The 23,390-nt window shown below is 50.8% G+C and overlaps 1 protein-coding gene across 1 annotated transcript; it reads left to right on the forward strand.

Moving 5' to 3' along the window:
* Positions 1-3,647: 3,647 nt before the first annotated feature.
* asb1 (ankyrin repeat and SOCS box containing 1) lies at positions 3,648-23,140 on the forward strand. The gene is made up of 4 exons (XM_041201091.1): positions 3,648-4,052; positions 6,982-7,284; positions 11,244-11,629; positions 22,138-23,140. Exons 1-4 carry the CDS (start codon positions 3,766-3,768, stop codon positions 22,269-22,271), a joined length of 1,110 nt encoding a protein of 369 aa, XP_041057025.1. The 5' UTR covers positions 3,648-3,765; the 3' UTR covers positions 22,272-23,140.
* Positions 23,141-23,390: the final 250 nt, after the last annotated feature.

The raw sequence follows: 23,390 nt of genomic DNA on the forward strand, positions 1-23,390 counted from the left end.
TTTCCCTGTTGGAGGGAGTTTCAATCCTGCAAAATATGGTCTCCATACTTGGTGAAACTGGGAGAGCTGGGGAGGAAGAGAAACTTTGGAGAGAAGTTTATGAAGACATGGAAGTAGGGGAACGCATGGTATTCTGATATGAAGAAAGGAACATGTGAATCAAGAGATCTGACCAGAACGTGTGTAACTGGGAGAATCACTGACAGCAGGCACCATACCACATTTGTTTCAACAGAACAGGGTTAGCCTTAACTTCCGGCCTGATTTGGCCTCTTCCCTTCATGTCTCTATGCTTTTCTTCTCTTGCTGGTCTATGGATCTTTAAGGTGTCAATAAAAACGTTGTCATATTTGCATAATTGATTAGGAACACAAGAACATAGGGTTTTAGGAACTGGAGTAGGCCATTCGGCCTGTCCAGTCTGCTCTGCTTCCAATAAGATCATGGCTGATCTGGTTGTGGTCTCAAATCCACTTTCCTGTCTGCACCCACCCCCAACCCCCAACCCCCTGTAACTCTTGACTCCCCGTCAATCAAAAAACTATCCAACTCAGCCCTGAGTAAATTCAATGACCCAGTCTCCACTGTCGCTAGGGAAGAGAATTCCACAGACACGACACTCCGAGGGAAAAAAATTCTCCTCACCCTTATCTTAAAAGGGAGATCACTTATTCTTAAACTGTGTCCCTGCTTGCAAGAGGAAACACCCTTTCCACATCCACCCTGTCAAGTCCACTCGGGATCTCATCTGTTTCAATAGAATCACCTCTCAATCTTCTAAACTCCAATAGGTATAGGCCCAACCTGCTCAACCTTTCCTCATTGGGAAAGACCTTCATCCCAGGAATCCAACGATAAAGCATTTCTTCAGGATATTGGCCTCTGGTTCTCCTCCCGCCCCATGATTCACCAAGTGTTCCGTGAGCTGACTAAAGTCCATCAATGTGAAGGCAATAGTATCTCAGTAACAATCAAACCATTCTCACCAAACTGATAGTTTGGGTAGGCAGCACAGATCATTGAGACATCAATAATAGCCCTCAATGCATGGAGGGTTAGGATCTAGGTTGTAAACCCCTGTTTTACTTTTTCCCAGGGCCCCCTGATTTTTCTTTTGAGTGATAAACACTGACCAGGACACCAAGGAGAACTCCCCTGCTCTTCTATGTATAGTGCCACAAAATCTTTTACATCCACATGGGACCTCAGTTTAACATCTGATCCGAAAGGCAGCACCTCCAACAGTGCAGCATTCCCTGGGTATGCTACAGTGCCAGTCTTGATCTTTGTTCTCAAGCCCTGGGGTAGAATTTGAACCTTGTAATTCAGAGGCAAGAATGCTACCAACTGAGCCACAGCTGACACTGATTCACAAGCTGGAGTCCATATAGACTTTCCAGGGGTCTGTGAAATAATTTGAATTTTAAAACAAAAATAAAAATACCTGGAAAAACTCAGCAGGTCTGGCAGCATCTGCGGAGATGAACACAGTTAACGTTTCGCGTTTGTATGACTCTTCAACAGAATTTAAAAATATTCATTCATGGGATGTGGACTTCGCTGGCTAGGCCAGCATTTATTGCCCATCCCTAATTGCCCTTGAGAAGGTGGTGGTGAGCTGCCTTCTTGAACCGCTGCAGTCCATGTGGTGTAGGTACACCCACTGTGCTATTAGGAAGGGAGTTCCAGGGTTTTGACCCAGCGACAGTGAAGGAACGGCCGATATATTTCCAAGTCAGGATGGTGAAGGGCTTGGAGGGGAACTTCCAGTCGGCTGTGTTCCCAAGTGTCTGCTTACTGAGCAGGGCTGGTCTTAGTGGTGGGCATCGTGGGTTGGCTCAGTGTGGGTTGGCAGCAGATTGTGGCTGGCAGGCATGTAGATCAGAGTGGGCAGGCTGTCTCACCTTAGCCTAGCCAAGGCGACAAGGGTCATGAATGTCTCTATGTCTGTGAGTAATGTGTAAGTCAGTGGTTTTCAACTATTTTCTGGTTAACGAGCCCTATGAGATATTGTGAAATCCTGTGGAACCCCAACCCTCTCTTCGGTTAAAATCAAAGCAATGCAAAATTAAACGATACTGTTAAACAGCACATATTTGTAATATACTGTTTATGGATTGTACATTGCTGGCCTATCATAATTATTTTATCTTACTTTTTTGTGCAAAGTCCGATGGTGACCATGTGTCGATTGTCATAAAAACCCATCTGGTTTGCTTATGCCCTTTAGGGAAGGACATCTGCTGTCCTTACCTGTTCTGGCCTACATGTGACTCTAGACTCACAGCACTCTGAAGGGGCCTAGCAAGCCACTCAGTTCTCAAGGGCAATTAGGGACGGACAATAAATGCTTGGCCTAGCCAGTGACATCCCTATCTCATGAATGGATTAAAAAAAACTCATAGGATGGCGAATCTTTGGAATTCTCTACTCCAGAGGGTTTGGATGCTCAGCTGTTGAGTATGTTCAAGAGAGAGATAATAGATTTCTACATATTAAAGATATAGAGGCGATAGTGCATGAAAATGGTGTTGAGGTATAAGGTCAGCAATGATCTAGTTGAATGGCGGAGAAGACTCAAGGGGCTGAATGGCCTCCTGCTTCTATTTCCTATGAACCTTTGGGTTCTCTGGTTGAAAAAACATTGCTGTACATATTAGGGTTGCCGACTGTGATTAAATATATTCCTGGAGGTTTGATCATGACTTAGCCCCCACGCTCCATCATTCGTCGGCCAACACATCCATCCTTGTGACGCACAGCCTTCCTACACCAATCGGAAAGCACAAGGACTCAATTACCCCCAACTGGGTGATGCTTGACTGTCAGCCCAACAGCCCTTACCCCTCCCCAATTTCCAATATTTTTGTAGACGGTAAAGAGAAATGCTCAAAGGAAAATGATGCTTTTGTAATATCCCGGTGGGTTTTTCTCCCAGGTTGCACGCAGAAGCCTCACGGAGATTGATGACAAAAGCAAAAATAGCTGGAGAAACTCAGCAGGTCCGACAGCCTCTGCAGGAGAGGGGACACAAGTTGACGTTTCGAGTCCGTATGACTATTGGTCAGAACTAAGCCATATAGAAATGAGATGTAATATAAGCTGGTAGAAGTTGGGGGTGGGTGTGGTACAGGTGGAGCTGGATAGGGGGGCCAGTGATAGATGGAGGCCAGGAAGAGATTGCCAAAGATGTCATAGACCAAAGGGACAAAGGGGTGTTGAGGATTATGTAAAGGATGTGCTAATGGGGACATTAAGGGAAGCAAGCTAGTGGGAGATGGCCTTAGTGCGGGTTGGGGGGGTTCGGTGGAATTTGGCTTTTATCCTGGAGATTGATGGTCAACGGCTGGAGACTCCCGGCCGACCCCGGGGAGAGTTGGCAACCCCGAAAACCCGCAGAACGCCAGCGTTCGCCGCAGCAAAACTCTTGACTTGCCGGCGCCTCCCGATCCAGCGGCGCGGCCGGCCAGGTCCTTATTTAGTGAGCGGGAGGGTTTGGAGAAGCGCTTGATGCACCCACCCAGGGTTAGGCTTGGTTAGAGGAGGGGAGGGGGAAGTGAATGGCATCGCATCGGACCACAGAGAGGAGTTGAGACACCCGAACAGGATGTGCGAGCAACATGGGAGGTCCCTGGACCGGTGTTAATGTAACGTGAGGAAGCCCTGGGAATTGCGGGAGGGGAGGGTTATGCATGGACGTGCCTTAGCGCTGTCACTGTGATCCACAGGGTTGCAGTCCACCCCTCCTGGGGGTGGAAACAAGCCATGTCGGATGGGGACACAGCGAAGGGGTGCAGCCCCGCCGGGAGCGCTCCCGGGGCTCAGCAGCAGCGACAGCTGCAGCAGCAGCTGGAGGAGGAGGAGGAAGAGGCAGAAGCCGCAGCCGCTGCCGCTGCCGGGGCCAGAGCCGGCCGCAACCTCAAGGAGTGGCTGCGGGAGCAGTTCTGTGACAGCCCCCTGGAAGGGGTCGAGGACACCCGGCTGCACGACGCCACCTACGTGGGTGACCTGGGCACTGTCGCCGGCCTCCTGCAGGAGGACAGCTTCAGGAGGTGAGGCTGTTTGCTTTGCTAGACCGCGCACCAGCCTCCCTGGCCTGCAGCTTCCGGCAGGTTTACCCCAGGGATTCCTGCCTGTCTCTCTCTCTCTCTCTCTGCAAGATATCAGCTGTTTAAAGGGCGTGTCTTTGTTAAACACACTTGGCCTTTTGAGAGAGACCAGCATTGTCTCCATGTTTATTGTGTCTCTGTTTTTGTTTCCACCCCCTCCCCCAGTTGTTATAGCTCTTCTCCCAGCCCTTAGCACCGCCCCAGACAATATCCAAGAAAGATGGACTGCTGGCCTGATCCCAGCCCTCTTGCTGTTGTGTCCAGGCCAGTCTTTCCTCATAACTAAAACCCTCTTGAACAGGTATCCACTCTGGTGAAATCCCTTACAGAAGCAGAAAATGCTGGAAAAGCTCAGCAAGCGGAGAGGGCGAAACAGGGTTAATGTTTCGAGTCCGTATGACCCTCCCCCCTCCCCCCCTTTTCAGAGGAGTTGTCGGTAAATCTCTTCCTTTGTCCGCTCCGTGGCCCTGACATCTTTTCTAAAACAAGCGCCAAGAATCTTGGACACAATATTCTAACCGTGGTCGAACCAGTGATTTATATGGAGGCAGTGTTACCGTTTTTGCCTTTCGTATTCTGTGCTACTGTTTACAAAGTTAGGGTCCCCACGCACGCTGAGAGCTGCTGTGCTGTCTTGACATAGGCATTGTCACAAAATTAATTGCTTTATCAGATAGTTCCCTCATGCTCAGCGCTAAAGGATCACTCACTCAACTAACGCTTGACTCCCGACACACTGGTGTGTCCCTTCTCTTATTATCAGGTCTAAACCTCGGATCAACTGAATACTACAATAATTTGCATATTGCTGATGAAAGGGACATGCTGCTGAAGGATGAACATATGTTCATAGGCAGGGACCTGTCCTCTGCAGGCAAAAGGAATACGTCCAGGCATTGTGCCTTTTTTTTTTGAATCAAACAATAGCCCCCAGGTGCACTCTCCATGGCAACGCCTCAGCCAACCGGAGCCAACGCGCCAACCAATTGGCACGTTTTTCTCGTGCGGTCTAAATCGTTGCTCCCTTTGAAGTTTGGTGTTCTTGCATCTGTCCTGGTGAGTTATTTGACACCCTTAACGAAATGTCCCAAGGTGCTTCACAGCTGCGTGACCAAACCAAATTTGACACCAAGCCACCATGAGGGTATTAGGACAAATGACCAGAAGCTTGGTCAAATTGAGGTCCGAAGAAACCACCTAAAGAAGGAAAGAGAAGCAGAAAAGGTTTAGCGAGGGAATTTTGGAGTTTAAGGCCCAGGCAACTGAAACGTGCAAATGGCCCGGATTGGTGGAGCCTGAGATCTGGGAGGGTTGGAAGGCGCAAGGTGGATGGAACAAAATTGAATGTGACAAGATTTTTCTGTAAATGTATCCAAGGATTCCTCTATATCTTTGATTTGCTTCTGGCCAGAAGTTTGGAGTGAGTGTTGTGGTTTGCTGGTGGGTGTCAGCTATACCCTGTCTGGAGGAAGACAGGCTGATAGGCCTGTTAGTTATTTCCTGTCCATCCCTGTACGTTTGGTGATGGGTACCAAGGCTCCGGCAGCAGGAAAGTCACCGCAGCACGTTTTGTTTGATTTCCAGATGCTTAACTTGCATCACATAGGCATTAGGAGCAGGGGTAGGCCATTCGGCCCCTCGAGCCTGTTCTGCCATTCATTAATCTGATTGTGGCCTCAATTCCACATTCCCGCCTACCCCCCCGATAATCTTTGATCCCTTTGTTAGTCAAGACTCCGATGTCCTTAGGTTCTTGACTAACAAGGGGTGGGGGGGGGAAGGGGAGGAGGGGGGAGGGGGGAAGGGGAGGAGGGGGGTAGGGGCGGTGGGGGAAGGGGAGGAGGGGGGGAGGGGCGGAGGGGGGAGGGAGAAAGGGGAGGGGTGGGTGGGGAAGGAGCTTCAATTGGTGAGGGGTGAGGGAAGAGGGGTGAGTGGGGAGGGGTGAGGGGGAGGGGGTGGGGAAGGAGCTTCAATTGGAGGGATGAGGGAAGAGGGGGGTGAGTAGGGGTGAGTGGTGAGGGGGAGGGGGAGGGGTGAGAGGGGAGGGGGTGAGAAGGGAGGAGTGAGGGGGAGTGGGAGGGGGGTGAGAGGGAGGGGGTGGGGAGGAGCGGTGGAGGGGGGTGAGGGGGATTGGGAGGGGGATGCAGGAGGGGGAGGGAGGGGGAGGGGGTGGGGAAGGAGCTTCAATTGGTGAGGGGTGAGGGAAGAGGGGTTTGAGTGATGAGGGGGTGAGGGAAGAGGGGGGTGAGTGGTGAGGGGGGTGAGGGGGAGGGGTGAGTGTTGAGGGGGTGAGGGGGAAGGGTGAGAGGGGACGGGGTGAGGGAGAGGGGTGAGTGTTGAGGGGGTGAGGGGGAAGGGTGAGAGGGGACGGGGTGAGGGAGAGGGGTGAGTGTTGAGGGGGTGAGGGGGAAGGGTGAGGGGATGGGGTGGGGGGGCGAGGGAGGGGAGGGGAGGAGGGGAGGGGGGTGATGGTGAGGGGGAGGAGGGTGAGGGATGGGGGAGGGGGGTGAGGGATGGGGGAGGGGGGTGGGGGTGAGGGTGAGGGAGGGGGGAGGGGGGTGAGGGAGGGGGGAGGCGGGTGAGGGTGAGGGGGCGTGAGGGAGGGGGTAGGGGGGTGAGAGGTGGTGAGAGGGAGGGCTTTAGTTTTTGACCGAGGTGGTGGGGGAACCTGGGGGGAGTTGATGATGAAAATGCAGGGGGTTCTCCAAAAGAAAAACCCCCCCTTAACTTTTCCCAAGGTTTCTTTTTTTAACAGCAGCAATTGGGCCTGGGAGAGCTGTCCCTTAGGCCCCGCCCACTGGCAAAAAGAGGTGAAAGTGAGGATTTAAAGGGGCCTCCCCAGCCGTCACAAACCTGCTGTTCTGTTTTCCAGGCGGATCAATGAGAAATCGGTCTGGTGCTGCGGTTGGCTGCCCTGCACGCCTCTTCGGATCGCCGCTACCGCCGGCCACGCCGACTGTGTGGACTACCTGCTCCAGCAGGGGGCCGAGGTGGACTTGGTCGACGTGAAGGGACAGACCGCGCTGTACGTGGCTGTGCTGAACGGCCACCTGGGCTGCGCAAGGATTCTCCTGCAGGCGGGGGCCGACCCCAATGGGAGTTCCCACCACCGCAGCACGCCCGTGTACCACGCCTCACGGGTAGGCCGAGCTGACATCCTCAAAGAACTGATCAGGTAAGTGGGTTAGGGCCCGGTTTCCTTGCTTTGTTCTTTGGTTGTTGTTGTTGCCTGGAGCGGTGCTTTGCGGCCTTATCCCTGGCGTCGCCCCCCCCCCCCCCCCACCCCTTTAAGGCCTCAAGCCTTCGTGTGACAACTCGGGTTGAAAGTTTTGGGGGCTACGAGAGCTGTCTGGGGGGGGGGGGGGAGATTGGGATTGGGTGTGGAGGGGGGGGATTGGGATTGGGTGTGGGGGGGCTATTGGGATTGGGTATAGGTGTCGGGGGGGAGGATTGGGGGTGGGGAGGGGGGGCGGAAGGAACTTCAGTTGGTGAGAGGGAGGCTTTAGCTTTTTAACTGAGGGGATGAGGCAACAGGAGTCAAACCTTGATGGCAGGGGAAGCAAAAGCAGGGTTTCTCCACCCCCCCCACCCAACTAAAAAAAAATCCTTTAGCTTTTCACAGGGTTTATTTTTTTAACAGCAGCAATTGGGGGCCTCAGAGAGCTGTCCATTAGGCCGCGCCCACTGACAAAAAGTATGTGAGGATTTAAAGGGGCCTCCCCAGCTGTCGGGAGTCAGTCCGAGCCAAGTGGCAGCCATTGTTGCCTTGGAACTCGCGACCCATCTTGGGCACGCGACCCACAGTTTGGGAAGCCTTGACGTAGGGAGCTATAACTGGGGCGAGAGAGGCAGAGCGAGCGAGGTCCACTGCCATCAGTGTAGACTGCGTTCAGTCTTACATAACACCTACTTGACCTCTTGGTGAAAGAGGACGCCATTGTGGAGCCGTGACATTCGGACCAGGAAGGTTTTAGACTCTTATCTGCGAGCGTGTGTTGAGTCAGCTGTTTGAATCTCAGGGAGCAATTGGCTTCTGCATTGCTGGGTCGGTTGGGGACCGGGGAATACCCGCTGGGGTCCCTGCTCTGTACCATTGACCAGTGACCCCTACTGGGCAATGCATGTGTGCGAATGTCGGCGGAGAACACGAGGGGACTGATGATAATGCGCTGCTCCCTCCAGTCAAGATGTGTTTTCTAGCCTCCTGTATAGGACTGTAGAAAGAGGAAAAGACCATTCAGCCCCTCAACACTATTCATTCAGGTCATTACTGATTTGCATCTTAACTCCATTTACAAACCTTGCTTCATAGCCCTTAACATTCTTACCCAACAAAAATCTATCTCCCTGTTTAGAGATATTCAGTTGACCTCCAGTCTCAACAGCTTTTTGGGGGAGAGAGTTCCAGGTTTCCACAACCCTTTGTGTGAAGAAATGCTTCCTGATACCACCCCTGAATGACTTAGCTCTAACTTGAAGGAAGGTTAAGCTTTAGGAAGGATATGAAGGGCGAGCTACTGGAGTGTCTGCACTGTACATTGCCATTCAAGTCTCTCCTTCACACCATCCCCCCACTACAGATATTAGTTGAGAGTGTGATTATTAAAGCATACAGCATCGTAGGTGCTATTAATAGAGGCACAGAGTACAAAAGCAAGGAGGTTATGTTAAACTTGTATAAAACACTGGTTCAGTCTCAGCTGGAGTATTGTGTCCAGTTCTGTGCACCACACTTTAGGAAAGATGTGAAGTTCTTTAGAGAGAGTGCAGAAACGATTAGAAAAATGGATTCAGGGATGAGTAACTTCAAGCTATGGTGTAGTGATAATGTCACTGGACTAGTAACCCAAAGGTTCAGCCTAGTGCTCTGGGTACCTGGGTTCAAATCCCAAATTTAATTAACAAGTCTGACATGTAAAGCTACTCTCAGTAATGGTGACTATGATCATCGATTGTTCGTTGTTTAAAAAAAAAAGCCCACCTGGTTTGCTAAGGAAATCTGCTGTCCTTACCTGGTCTGACCCATATGTGACTCCAGACACAAAGTGGTTGACTGTTAATTACCCTCTGAAATGGCCTAGCAAGCCACTCACTTCAAGGGCAATTAGAGATGGGCAACACATTGCTGGCCTAGTCAGCGACGCCCACATCCCATGAAAGAATAAATAAAGAAAAGGATTGGAGAAGTTGGGGACTGTTTTCCTTAGAGAAGGGAAGGTTGAGAGGAGATTTGATTGAGGAGTTCAAAATCGTGAGGAGTCTGGACAGAGCAGATAGCGAGAAACTGTTCCCATTGGTGGAAGGATCCAGATTTAAGGCAATTGGCAATCAGTGGTAGATAACATAGTGTCTATGTTGCTGGGCCAGTAATCCAAATGGCCTGGACTAAAGATCCTGAGATATGAGTTCAAATCCTACCTCAGCAACTGGGAAATTTAACTTCTGTCAATTAAATAAGTCAGGAATGAAAAGTGTGTGTCTGTGATCATGACCATAAAACCACCAAATTGTCATAATAACTGATCTGCTTCACTAATGTCCTTGAAGGAGGGAATTCTGCCTTCCTTACCCTGGTCTGGCCTCCATGTGACTCCAGACCCACACCAGTGCGGTTGACTCTTTAATTTGAGCAAGACGCCATCAAGAAGGTGACCGTCCTTCTCAAGGACAATTCGGGAGGGGCAATGAGGGGCCTGGCCGGCGATGCCCCCATTCCATGAATGAATGAAAAGATAAATGTATTGCTGAAGAAAGAGATGTTTCTTTTTGTCGGAGCTTCTCGTCTTGCACACATCAGGATAACTCGCAAGAAAATACCGATGTTGGGGGGGGGAAACAGCGATGACCTTGTAAATTGTCCTGATGAGTGGGACGAAAATCTTCGATTTAAAAAAAAGTCTGTTTTTTCAGCGTTACTCAAGCCCTGTACTGCCAAACGACTATCAAAGTGAATGATTCCGCATCATTCTGCGCCCTTTCCAGCCCTCGGTTTCAATCAAGAGTCTTAAAGACTGGGACATTGATTAATAGTTGAGTTTTCCTGTTGAAGGTATCTCTCGTTGGGATAAATAGCAACAAGCTTACATTTATATGACACCTTTAGCATAGGAAACTGTCTTGATGTGCTTCACAGATTTGCCTGGTAACCTGATTTGGATTTGCTGATAATCAATCGCTTGATTTTAATGAGTGCTATTGTTTTTCCCGAGTCTTCTCACCCCACCTTCTCCTACAAGCCACATCTCCTGCTGTACTACAGGCCTCGAGTACCCCAATTCCTGGATGTACTTCATCTCTGAGCCTGATGAAGAACACTGGAAGGCTCTACCAATATTGGCTGGTGTGTTGGGCGGGGGGGGGGCGGAAGGAGGACATGAAAGCTAAACCCAGTCTCACGCCCGCCTGATGTGCACATGCCCATAAACTTCCAGCTAAAGTCACTGAATTGTGAATATGAATAGAAATCTTGAGTGATGGGTCTTCCTACTTTGTCCATTCCTAGTCCAAACACTGGGGCATCAGTGCCCCAATGTCAGAAGGACAAGGCATTTCTCCAGTCTGCATGGTTTAGTACTACAGCCACGTAGAATCGTAGGCTGGAACTACACTGAAGGAGGCCATTCAGCCCATCCTGCCTGTGCCAGCTCTTTGAAAGAGCTATCCAATTAGTTCCACGCGCCACGCTCTTCCCCTACAGCCCTACACATTTTTCCCTTTCAAGTATTTATCCAATTTCCTTTTGAAAGTTCGGCTATTGGGTCTGCTTCCATCACACTTTCCGGAAAATGAAAAAAAAACTTCCCATTTTGCCCCTGGTTTTCTTTTTGCCAATTATCTTAAGCCTGTGCCCTCTGGTCACTGATTCTGCTGCCAGCTGAATCAGATTCTCCTTATTTGCTAACAAAACACCCCCCCCCCACCCCCCACCCCACCCCACCCCAAACCCCACGATTTCGAACACCTCCGTTAAATCTCCCCTTCACTTTCTCGGCTCTGAGGAGCGTGACCCCAGCTTCCCCCGGCCCCTCTCACGGAGGGTTTACTCGCTAATCCATCGACTTAACCCACCGGGAACCCGGTGAGCAGCTCCTCCTGCCCAGCCGTGGATGACCCTGTTTAACCTGCCTGTTTCAGATATGGCGCGGACGTCGACGTTAACCACCACGTGTCCAGCCGCACCTCGGTGCCCGCCGCTCGGAGGTTCACGTCGCTGGGCATTTGCCCCCTCTACATCAGCTCGGCCTATCAGCACCTCCAGTGTTTCAAGCTGTTACTGAAAGCTGGGGCGAACCCCGATTACAACTACTGGGGCCGGGTGGACGTGACGGCCTTTCCCCGGGGATCTCCTGTCTGCGTCCTTGACGCTGTCCTCCGGCATGGGTGCGAGGCGCAGTTTGTAAAACTTTTGATCGACTTTGGGGCTAACTTGAACCTGGTTAACTGGGAGAGCCTGGATGCGGACACGATCGGACGGATGAAGGTGGACGAGGAAGCCTTGCAGGTCTTCAGAGCCGCTCGAGGTAACCTGGCAATGCGCGGGCGCTTCCGTTTTTATTTCCCGCCTCTCAGGCGGCGCTCCTGAGCGTAACGGCGCTGGCCTGCTGTGTATCGCGCAAACTCACGAAGTGCCCGCTCTACCTCGGATTACCGCGGAAGGGTAAAGTGTCTGAAGAGTTTGGGTAGGTGAAGCCAGCTGCTGCACGCTGCTACCGTGCTGTGGCAGCGCGAGTGGTATTCGCCACTGACAGGATGCTGCCGTTGGGGTGAAAAGTCCTGGTGCCTGTCACACCAATGAGCAAGGCGGTACATGAATTTCAGCGCTAGTGCGATGTCGGGTCTGTAGGTCGTACGTCCCAAAGACTGGCAGAGCGTATCACCCAGCACCGTCCCTTCAGCTGTTCGCAACGGGCAAAGCGCTGACCCACACCCAACCGGCCCGCGCTCGTAAAACTCAAAAGGTAGGGTCCAGCATTCGATGTGATTCTGTGATTTGGACAGCACTTGCTGAACAATCCCGAGTGTGCCAAGAGCGACACCAACAGCCGATTTAAGACGATCAGTTGGGCTCGCGGTGTGGCTCCCTTACGCTTGTAGAAGCGACGTATGTTCACTCACAGGGGACCTGTCCTCTGCGGACGGAAGGAGCACGTCCAGGCGTTCTGTCCTTTTTCAGTCAAACAAAAGCTTAGTGGACAACTGCTCCGGGTGCATTCTCCGGGGCAAAGCCTCGAGCATGATTGGAGTCCACAAGCTAAACAAAATTCACTTTCCCTTAAGAAGACATACATTAAGCATGGATTATGTTCCTGACCTGAAACTTTTACAGTAAAAATCTATTGGCTGCCTTGAACCTAACTGGCCCAAAATCCTTTTCCTAACTTCTAATAACTTACCAACTCTTTCGACTTAAATCCCGCTCTTTGCTTCCCACCCCCCAGCTTGCCGCCTCTCCCAACTTGCCACCGGTCTTGACCCGCCGAGCCTCCCGCTCGCTCTTTCCCCCCCTCCGACCCTCCCCGCCCCCATTTCTCTCCCCGAGCCTCCCGCTTCCCTCCCGCTGACTGACCCTCCCCCTCGAGCCGCTGCTAGCCTCTCCCAGACCCTCGCTGTGAGCAATGTGCTCGGGGTGAAGAGCACCGAGGCAAGAGGAAGCGGGTGAGGGAACTGAGAGTGGCGGCGGTGGGGAGGGTCCGGGGGGTGGGGGGTGGAGGGTGGGGTTGCAGCAACCGGGAGGGTCAGAGAGCGGGAGAGTCGGGGAGGGGAAGCGGCGACTAGGCCGCAAGAAAGACACGTGGCCCTGGGATGTGGGTCAAACCCCAGGCAGCAAAATGGAGGCAGATCTGGCAATAACCAGCCAGACTCTCGCCGCAGAGCATGTTGGGAGTTGTAGTTCTATTGAAGTGGCTCATTGTGGGAGTTCTGTTAGGGCCTTGGTACATCTCCACCACGATCGGAGCTGCCTTGGGGAAGGGGGAGCTCGCAACCCCAATTGCCAGTCCCACCACCCCAATTGCCAGCCCCACCACCCCACTGGGTGTCACGACCCAAGGAACCCCTGGGCTAAGTCATTAATACACATCAGGAAGATCAGTGGTCCTAACACCGACCCCTGGGAATCTTCACTACAAACCTCCCTCCAACCCGAGAGACAGCCATTCACTGCTACTCTCTGTCTTGCTTGTGGTCTGTTCGCAACCCTGGTGTCAAGTTTTGACCCCAGAAATGAGCTTCCGACCACACATTCATGCTGTAAGACCGCCTATTTCCACCTCCGTAACATCACCCTCCCTCGGCTGATCTGCTACCGAAACCCTCACTCATGCCTTCAGTACCTCCAGGCTCGACACTCCTGGCTGCTCTCCCACATTCTACCCTCTGTAGACTTGAGGTCATCCAAAGCCCTGCTGCCTGTGCCCTCACTCACCCATCACCACCCCCCCCACAACCCCCCCTCGCCCCCACCTCCCCCACAACCCCGGTGCTCACTGACCTACACTGGCTCCTCTGGTTAAGCGGCTCCTCAGATTAAGCAACACCTCAATTTTAAAACTCCCACCCTTGTTTTCAAATCCCTCCATGTCGTCACTCCCCCCACCTCACCCCCCACCGCACCCCCCCCCCCCCCCCCCCCCCCCCCCCCCCCCCCCCCCCCCCCCAAACTATCTCTGTAATCTCCTCCAGCCCCACAACCCTCCGAGGTATCTGCGCCCTTCTAACTCTGGCCTTTTGCGTGTTCCCAGTGATAATTGCGTCTCCATTGGTGAATCTGTCTTCAGCTGCCTAGGCCGCAGGCTCTGGGATTTCCTCCCTAAACCTCTCCGACTCTCTACCTCTCTCCCTCCCTCTTTAAAACCAACCTCTTTGACCAAGCTTTTGTCACCTCATGTGGCTCGATGTCCTGCTTTGTGTTGTAATGCTCTCGTGGAGCACCTGGTGAGTTTAATGGTGTTGCGGGTGCTATACCGTTGTTGTTGTTTTGCTCCAGTGCTTAGGTTTTCTGAGCAGTCGTGTGGTTTAGACTCGGACCACTGGTGATCTACCAGCTAGCTTCCCTGCCTTTTTGCTCTGCCTGACCTCTTCCCAGCTAACCCAGCTGTGCCGTGACTAATGACTAAGGGCAGAGCAGGTGCCTTGCCCCTGTCTGCACCCTCTCCATGCCACTGGTTGATGCCTCTTGTGCATTCCCATCACCAGCTCCCTTTGACGGGTTTGCTTACGCAGTGAACACCGTCCACGCTGGGGTGCCTGCCTTCACTTAGCGGTAACACCCTCACCTCAGGGCCCGAAGATTGTGGTCTCGAGACCCAGGTAAGACATCAAACTGAGGCCCCTAGGCCACTTTCCCGGGCGGGTGTGAATGATCCCATGCTACGCAGTGGATCCGTCCGGTCATGGTGTCCCGGGCAGTGTTTGGGCCTCAGCCAACATCACGAGAGCAAAAGGTCGTCCGGTCGTTAATGTCATTGCTGTTTGTGGGATCTTGCTGTGCGCAGATTGGTTGGTTGTTGCGTTTTTTCTCTACCTTGCGAAGGGGATGACAGCTCCAGAGTATTTCGCTGGCTGTAAGACGTTTTGGGATGCCTCGCGCTCACGATAAACGCAAGTTGTTTCTTCACCAATTGCAACGCAACCGTGAAAGGAACTTGTGCAGGTCCACGATGTGGGCCCTCTCCAGAGGCCCAGAGTAACGCTCTGGAGACCCGGGTTCGAATCCCGCAACGGCTGATAGTTAAATTTGAATCCAATAAAAATCTGGAGTTAAAAGTCTAAAGATGCCGATTGTTGTAAAAACCCACCTGGTTCACTAATGTCCTTTAGGGAAGGAAATCTGCCATCCTTACCTGGTCTGGCCTCTACATGTGACTCCAGGCCCACAGCAATGTGGTGGACTCTTAAATGCCCCCCTGAACAAGGGTGATGAGGGATGCTGGCCTAGCCAGCGACACCCACATCCCATGAACCAGTATATAAAAGGAAAAGCAAGAGCCTTGTTTTAAACAACACACCGTCTGCCCACACCTGTACGATCGAGTTTATACATTCTCTTGCAATAAGGTCCAGGGTGATGCTCATGTGGCCCCTAAACACCAGTTGGACCAAATGTCCCGTTTAGCAACAAGAAATTACGTTTATGTAGCACCTTTGACATAATAAAACATCCCGAGATGTTTCGTAACAGCTTTATAAGGCAAAATTAAACGCCGAGCCAAATAAGCTGATGTCAGGGCAAATGGTCAAAAGTTTGGTCAGACAGGTAGGTTTCAAGAGCTGTCTTAAAGGAGGAAAGAGAGAGGGAGGGAATTCCAGAGCTGAGGGTCCCAGGCAGCTGAAGGCACGGTGGCCAAAAGTGTAGCAATTAAAGTCGGGGATGCACAAGAGGCTGGAATTAAATGAGCACCGATAACTCGGAGGGTTTGTATGTCAGCAACGAATCTGCTTTTCCCATGTTCCTTATGGGCTGTAACTTAAAACCTGAACATCTTAACCCAGAACTTTATTTTTTTTTAAATTTTTTAAAGAAAATCATGCTTTGCTTTCGGATAATTCTAAGTTGTGCAGTTTCAAGAATGAACATCAAGCTGCCTGTTAGTAAAAAGGACAGATGATCATTTATGACATACTACCCTGGAGGAGATTACAGAGATCGGGTGGGGTGGGTGGGTGAGACGGTTTTGGGAGGTGGGGGTGAAAATTTTAAAATGGAAGCGTTGTTTTACTGGGAACCAGCGTAGGTCAGTGTACACAGGGGTAAATGCACAGTACCACCCAATATAAAATCTACTGCTCGAGCTTAAGGGGAAATTAAACCCCAGATGAGTGGAGAGAGCAATAAACAAAGGAGGAGCAGTTTAACCTGGAGCTCCTGATTGAGAGAGCTGTGCTAACATAGCGCAGGCTTGATCTAAAAATGGAAGAGGGAGAGAAACGAACTTGCAATATTAGATGGCTGTGGATTGAAGACACATGGATAGAAACAATGAGGGGCAGTTTGCAACTAACTGAAAGATGCCCAATTGTATTGGTTTAGCCCTTCCCCTTGCTAAGTACCAGCCCTGTACACGATGCCTCCTGCTATCCCCTTCGGGGTCTCTGTTTTCACTGCACACAGTTTCGAGATCCATTTGCTGCAAACTCTGAGCCCACGCACCGCTGTTTATCCCCAATCCACTCAGTCCTGTTAACCAGCTATTCAAATCCACGGGCCCACAGGAACCAGGGACCACAGGGCATCAAACTGGGCTGTATGTTACGGTGGGGCAGGGCGTGGGGAAGGGGCAGAGGACGGCCTGATCCACCCCCTCCCTCCCACCCTACCCCACCCCAGAAGCAAAGTCCACCTTTAGCCAACTTGCTCCATGCCGGCCCATCCCACAGCCATACAGCCATAACAGTGGGCTGAATTGGGCAAGTGTGGGACTTCCACCTCTCACTGGCGAGGAAGTCCTGCCCTCGGGTGCAGGGGAGGGGGGTGGGGGGGGGAAATGTGGGCTGCCGGACAATCCGATTGGCCGCCGGCAGCTCCATCAGTCTCAGCAGCGCCAAGAGCGCATTAGTGGTCGCTGCCGGGACTGCAGCGAGGAAGAAGATGAAGGCCAATGGAATCCCCCAAACAGGTAAGTCTGGGGTTTTGGGCAGCTTAGCAGGGGGGTGGGCTGGGGGGAGGGGGGAAAGGTGAGGGTGGTGGGTCTAAGGCTGCAGGCGGGTAGGAATTGAGTGGGTGGGAAGGAGCGGGCAGCGCTGTATTTAACCTGCCCCTCCCCACCTGCCAAAAACACTCCCGGTGGAGGCACATGAATTGCAAACCGTGTGATTACGCTTATATTGGCTAATATTAGAAGTTTCAACACGTACCCATTCTGCAGATGTGAACACATGAAAAGGCTACACCAGGCGTAGATTCATCTATTATATTTATCACAACAACAGAGCCATTTTTCTGTACAGACAACCGCAAAAAATAAATACCCTGGATTTTTATTTTCGGTCACTAAGGTGTTTATTATTTTCACTATGAGGCTGCTAGTCACCAATTCTGTTCCCGGCGCCAGGGGACCAGGCTCGGGCCTGTTCCCGGTGCCAGGGGACCAGGCTCGGGCCTGTTCCCGGCGCCAGGGGACCAGGCTCGGGCCTGCTCCCAGGGCTGAGGCCCGTCTCTATTCCTGTTTCCAGGTAGATTGTTTCAATCATAATTAAATCCATGGAAAGAATTGTGCCAAATCCCATCGGCATTGTAATTCCTGAGCTGAATAGTTTTCCAGATGAAACGATGTGATACGCACTGCGTTTTCTCCACTCTGACATCTGATTTGGTTGTGGGCCGCTACTCTGCCACTGCTCTGTTGCAAGTGCAAATCCGGGCACGTCCGACTGCCAGAGCCCAGGCAGGCCCAGGGTTTGACGGAGCAAATTCTTACTCGCGTTTTCTCCTTTGCTCTGCACGGATCAGCGTGGGGTCTGAGCCTCTGGGACTGCCAGCCTCACTTTCCCGCTTAGATCTTAACCCTTCCGTAGAATAAAATGAAGTCATTCACCATCAACTGGTGCACTCTCCGTGGCAACACCTCTACCAATCAGAGTCCACTCGCCAACCAATCTGCGCTCTCTTCTCATGCAGTATAAATTGTTGTTCCCTTTACTTGCGAATTGTACAAGACGAAAAGCTTCGACAAAAAATGTCACTTTTTTCTTCAGAGCAGTACTCAAAATGAATAATATTAATGCTTAACTAAACTTGCAGCCAGCAGGCGTTATAAATAAATCAGTATACGTGATAGTAACAGTTTATACGTCCTAAGTAAGCCTGTATGTTTAACAATCAGCTGATCTTTAACAGGAAAGTGAGGGGGGGGTGGGGGTCAGGGGGAGAGGTGGCTGAGTGACTTTGCACTGGTTAAAGAGAGGTTTTAAAGTGGAGGGGCTAAGCTGGGAGACACCCTTTATACCATCATTGTGTTGGTCAGTGACCAACAGCAAGTGTCCAGTTCATGAGAGAGCAGGAATTGGTTATACACTGACTGTTAATTGTAACGTACGTTGTCTGTTATACAATACACAATGTGGCCTAATTAAAAACAATGCTATAAAATGAATAGCACCCATATGTATTGGATATTAACAGCATGTTTCATAAACACAAACTTTGGAGAAAGACACTTGACCAAGGCCTTGTCTACCTCACTGAAGGTGGATGTTAAATATCCCATGAAACAATTTAAGGAGGAGTGCAGAGCTCCCCCAGTGTCTTCCTCAACATCCCTGTCTCGACCAACTCTTGTCAAAAATGAATCAACAGGTTATCCATCTTATTGCCATTTGCTGAGATCTTGGGAGGAATCTACCCCCTGTTGCCTCTTTGGTGGGGGGGCGGGGGGTGGGGGGAGGCCCACCGCATACGACCAGCCAATCAGGCAACTAACAGGCCATCCCTGGGCCTTCCAGAGGATCAGGACCCCGGGGGGCAGGAATCCACCCCTCCCCCCCCGCCGAGAGTTGCCGGCCAATCAGAGGCCAGCAGCTCCTTTGTTCATCAGCACCACTGGGGAGGTGGTGGCTTCTGTATGGAAATGCACCCACTGGAGGCCCAGGATTGTGCAGCCATCCAGACCATCGGGAGGAGATTCACGTGGTGGGGGTGGTAAGGGAGGGGTTTGAGGCGAGGGGTTGGGGGGGGGGGTGGGGGTTGGTAACAAGAGTTGGTTGGGGGGGGGTTGGGGGAGGGGTTTGTTGTGAGTGGGCTCCCCTTCCCCATGCCAGGTCTCTGATTCGGACACTGAGCGCCTTTGAATAAGGGACCCCTTGCCCCCTCCCCCAACCACGCCCCCCACCCCCCCACCCCCCCCCCCCCCCCCCCCCCACCCCCCTCAGGAGACCACACTCAACCCTCACGGGTTTACTTGTCGTGCTGCTAGTTTAATGCCAGCGATGCCCACTTAAGGGCCTCAGCTGGTGGTGGAGTGGGAAGGCCGTCCATGGGCTTTCCTGCCATGGACTTAATGGGGGGTGGTGGAGGGGGAGAGAGGGGAGAGGTGGGGGAGGTGGGGGGGGAGGCAGGAAGATGGCAGGGTGCCCACCCGCCAACATCCCGACCAACTAAGAGATTTGGAGCCAGTCAGAAGTGAGTTGGGCTGGTCGTGTACCCGGAATGCCTGATTTTCCCCGATTAAAATATAGCAAAGGCAGACGTGAAATCTTGTTTGTTTAAACGCTGGGACACTCCAGTGAACCCGTTTCAGTCCCTGGGTTCGTATCTTGGACTTGAGCCCCCAGTTTTGTTATCATCCCCTGGGAGGAACTGCAAACCAAATAAATGAAATTTACCAAATGAGCCCCAAGCGAAGAAATTACCAACAAGATTTAACTTTTTGTGAATTCTTCTTGAACGTGAATCAGAACCAATGCAAATTACACATGAATTAACAGGCAAATGATACTTGAAATAGAAGATAAATTTCACTTTAAGCATTCAAAACCGCAACCACAAGCACCCGCATCACTCCCCGCAGATATGTGGCACCACGTGCAGTTGCAAATTTCCCTAACTCGGCCTCTGGTAAGTAGGATCTCTCACTTTCCCACTCAATCAACTCAGCCCTCAAGGTGCTTTCACCAGCAGCCGTATTCCACTTCCAGCCCTGGAGGCAGACGTCACCCAAACAACACATGCCGGAAGAACCTCCTTAGTTGGGTTCATGGTAGTCTTGATGGCACAGATTCCCCAGAGACTCTTTTATCCGGCCTCTTTAATAAACACCATTAAACAGTCAATTTGGCTCTGGCAAAACTGAACCGTCAGCAGTAATTCAATTCACAACCCTTGCTGTAACCCTGTTTTTGGCTTACACACACAGCTTCTTGTAAACGTGCTTTCTCTACTCTCTCTCTCTCTCTCTGCTGCAGCTCGCCTTTGTGTCTGGCCACACGGCTTTTGTATGTTCCTGTTGGTACTGCTTCCGGGTAAAGGGTCGCTGGCTCACGTGGACCGGTGATTTCTTCCTCTTCAAGGAAATTACGATTGATCCGGCTTCAAGGGTCAGAGGTTTTGGATAACGCACCTAAATGCACTACTCGCACCTCATGGTGCTACAGGTGCTAAATGGACAGTCTCTTCACGGAGTCAGCGTGTGTACTGAACTGTTGATCTTTGAGCCCCATGCTTTTTGGCTGCTGTCAGTGACACACTTGAAAAGTTTTCTAAACTCCCTGTTGAAAATTCTAATTCTTTTTGACCCTAATTTCTCCTGACGGGCAGTTACTGGTTCTGGATTCTGTTGGCTGCTGTACGTTGGTCGGACACGTTGGGATTCATTTTTCAATGGGGATTCTTGGAGCGGGTTTATAAAAGGTGAAAATCTGTTTTGCTAAAAAAATTAACATTAGAAGGGACCATGATTGAATGTCAAATCTAATAAGACTCTTAGGCCTCTTTTAGCTACTTCAGTTTATGAAGTAACAGGTTGACCATTTTTCCTTCCTGTGTGGAATATTTTGCACCTGTTGCTGTTGATTTGACCAACCATTGCTGTCCCCACTAGCAAATTATCCAGTTAATTTCTGAGCTGCCTCTTTCCACTAAACTGTATCTGCATGTACCTGCCCTGGTGTAAATTCATCGACCTGAGCCTTGAACCTTTCAATTAACTCAACCTTTGGAGGAGAGAGCTCCAGATTTTTGCCGCCCTTTTGTGCTGTTTTTTTCTGATTTTTATCCCAAAATGGCTTGGCCTGTAATTCTTAAGGTTTTCCAAGACTTGCATTCCGCAGCCCCAAGATGTTCCCAAGTGCTTTACAGCCAGTGGGGCACTTTTGAAGTGTAGTTGCTGTTGCAGTGTTGGAAATGCAACAACCGATTTGCGCACAGCAAGCTCCCACAAACAGCAGTGTGATAATGGACCAGATCATCTGCTTTGGTGATTTTTGGATGAGGGAAGAATGTTGGCTCGGACATCGGGGGTCGGGGGGGGGGGGAGGCGCTGCGGGGGGGTGTTGGAGATGGTTGGTGGGGTGGTGTTTGATGGGGCTATTCCCTGCTCTTCCAGTTGTCCCAAGGGATTTTTTATGTCCGCCTGAGAGGGCAGACAAGACCTTAGGTTTCACTTCTTATCCAAAAGATGGCATCTCCGACGGTGCAAAGCTCTATAACTGTCGGCCTTGATTATGCGCCCAAGTCGCTGGAGTGGGGCTTGAACTGACAACCTTCTGTAGCGAGTGCTACAAGCTGACTGGCGTGGAGTAAGCAAGGTATTGTCTTCCCCCTCTGCAGGTGAGGTGGTTACCTCCCCTTTGGGCAATGATAATGCTTAAAATAACTGACCCTGTTCTTGCGTCTGTGGGAACTTGTCAGGAGAAATTGCGCTCCAACTGTACAACATCTGGAACCCCTTATGTTTCGATATTTTGCCCAGTTATAATGAAATAAGTCCCTGCAAAGAATCTTGGAAGGAAGGGAGAATGAGTGCAATCTCAACCCCCCTCCACCGTTGAGGGGAGGTTGGGTAATTCTCAGCTTTTTCAAATAAACGCAGTGAAGTTTTTTCTAACCCTCTGCTGCAACAGTGGTGAGAATGATTATCTAGTTGCCTATAAACATGTATTGTGTGTGTGTGTGTGTGTGTGTGTGTGTGTGTGTACATAAAGGATGAACTCTGAGCCCTAGAACCCTCTTGGATTGTTCCTTAAATATCTCGAGGCCATCTTGATTGGAAAGTGTGCAAAATTATCCTGCGGAGAAATATTTCCCAAGCAATTGAATAAAGCAAAACCCTGACACTTGCGTGGGTCTGGAACCCTTTGAGAACCATGGCAACATTTCAACTCTCAAGAATGAGGCTGCACCAAGGTTTTGATTTAGTACAGAGAATGGGGGAGTATTTCACACATTCTCTGAATTCTGGTTTACAATATTCAGACTTGAATTTTGGCCAAGAGGATTTGATTTATTGGGGTCCCCCCGAGGAGTCCTGGGGTTTAGATTTTTACTGGCACCTGACACATTAATGCTCATTTAAAAGGATGTTCCTTTTTAAAACAGGTACTCCCAGGACATTGACATCTTCTTGCCGTATAGTTATTAGGAGGGCGCTGGGGAAGTTCCGTTTTCATCTGATCCAGACGCTGCCCATTCCAGACACGGTCAAAATCTTCCTGTTACATGAAGACACCTGAGGGAGAATCACATCTCACAGCTCTGCATGATTTCAGACGGACGAAAAGCCTCACTATATCACCCTGCAGTGGAGCATCGCTGGAAACTCTCGCTTCTGCCACACACAACTGTTGCAATCTACCTTGGAGAGTGCGTGTTTGCTTCCCTCGCTCTCCGTGCTCCTCGTGATTAAGAAGACTCGTCCCAAGAATGAAATTCATAACTCTCGGGGCCCCGTTTGCAAAAACACATAGAAATCTTAATAAAAAAGAAACCACGCCCTCAATTTAAAAAAAAAAATGTTCGCATAAAAAAAAAAGTCTACTCGTCAGCCATAGGTGATGGTGTAACTTGTGAATTGAAGGTTTCAATCCAGTCTCAGGGGTCAGATTATGTAGATCGTTCAAACTCTCCACTCATTTGCATGTCATGCCATCTGAGCTCTTCAGTTGGATTACTCTATCTTGTTGCTGGTATTCAGGATCTCCTGTATGTTTCAGTAGCTACGCAGACTTGGCTGAACAGGTATAGGATACAGAAGGTGTCTTCACCTGGCTACAGGGCTACCCAGCTGTGTAAGGTTGGATTAATCCCAATTCAGTTCACAACCATTTCCTGAAGATTTAAATGTTGTGCCTTGAATTTGACTGCTTCCTACAGCCAAAAGGTGATATTCCCCAGTTATGTTCTGAAGGGAAACTCTGGCTGCCCCTTCACATTATAATGACATTAGCAGTGGAGTTAACAAGTAGAGGAGGCTCCACATACATCCCCATCCCCAATGATGGAGGAGCCCAGGTGCATCAGCGCAAAAGGCTGAAGCATTTGCAATCATTTTCAGCCAGAGGTGCTGAGTGGATGATCCATCTCGGCCTCCTCCGGAGGTCTCCAGCATCACAGATGCCAGTCGTCAGCCAATTCAGTTCACTCCATGTGATATCAAGTAACGGCTGAAGGCACTGGATACTGCAAAGGCTATGGGCCCTGACAATATTCTGGCAATAGCACTGAAGACTTGTGCTCCAGAACTTGCTGCGCCCCTAGCCAAGCTGTTCCAGTACAGCTACAACACTGGCATCTACCCGGCTTTGTGGAAAATTGTCCAGATATGTCCTGTACACAAAAAGCAGGACAAATCC

Source organism: Carcharodon carcharias, chromosome 12 (assembly GCF_017639515.1).
Source record: "Carcharodon carcharias isolate sCarCar2 chromosome 12, sCarCar2.pri, whole genome shotgun sequence".
In the NCBI taxonomy this organism is placed as follows: domain Eukaryota; kingdom Metazoa; phylum Chordata; class Chondrichthyes; order Lamniformes; family Lamnidae; genus Carcharodon; species Carcharodon carcharias.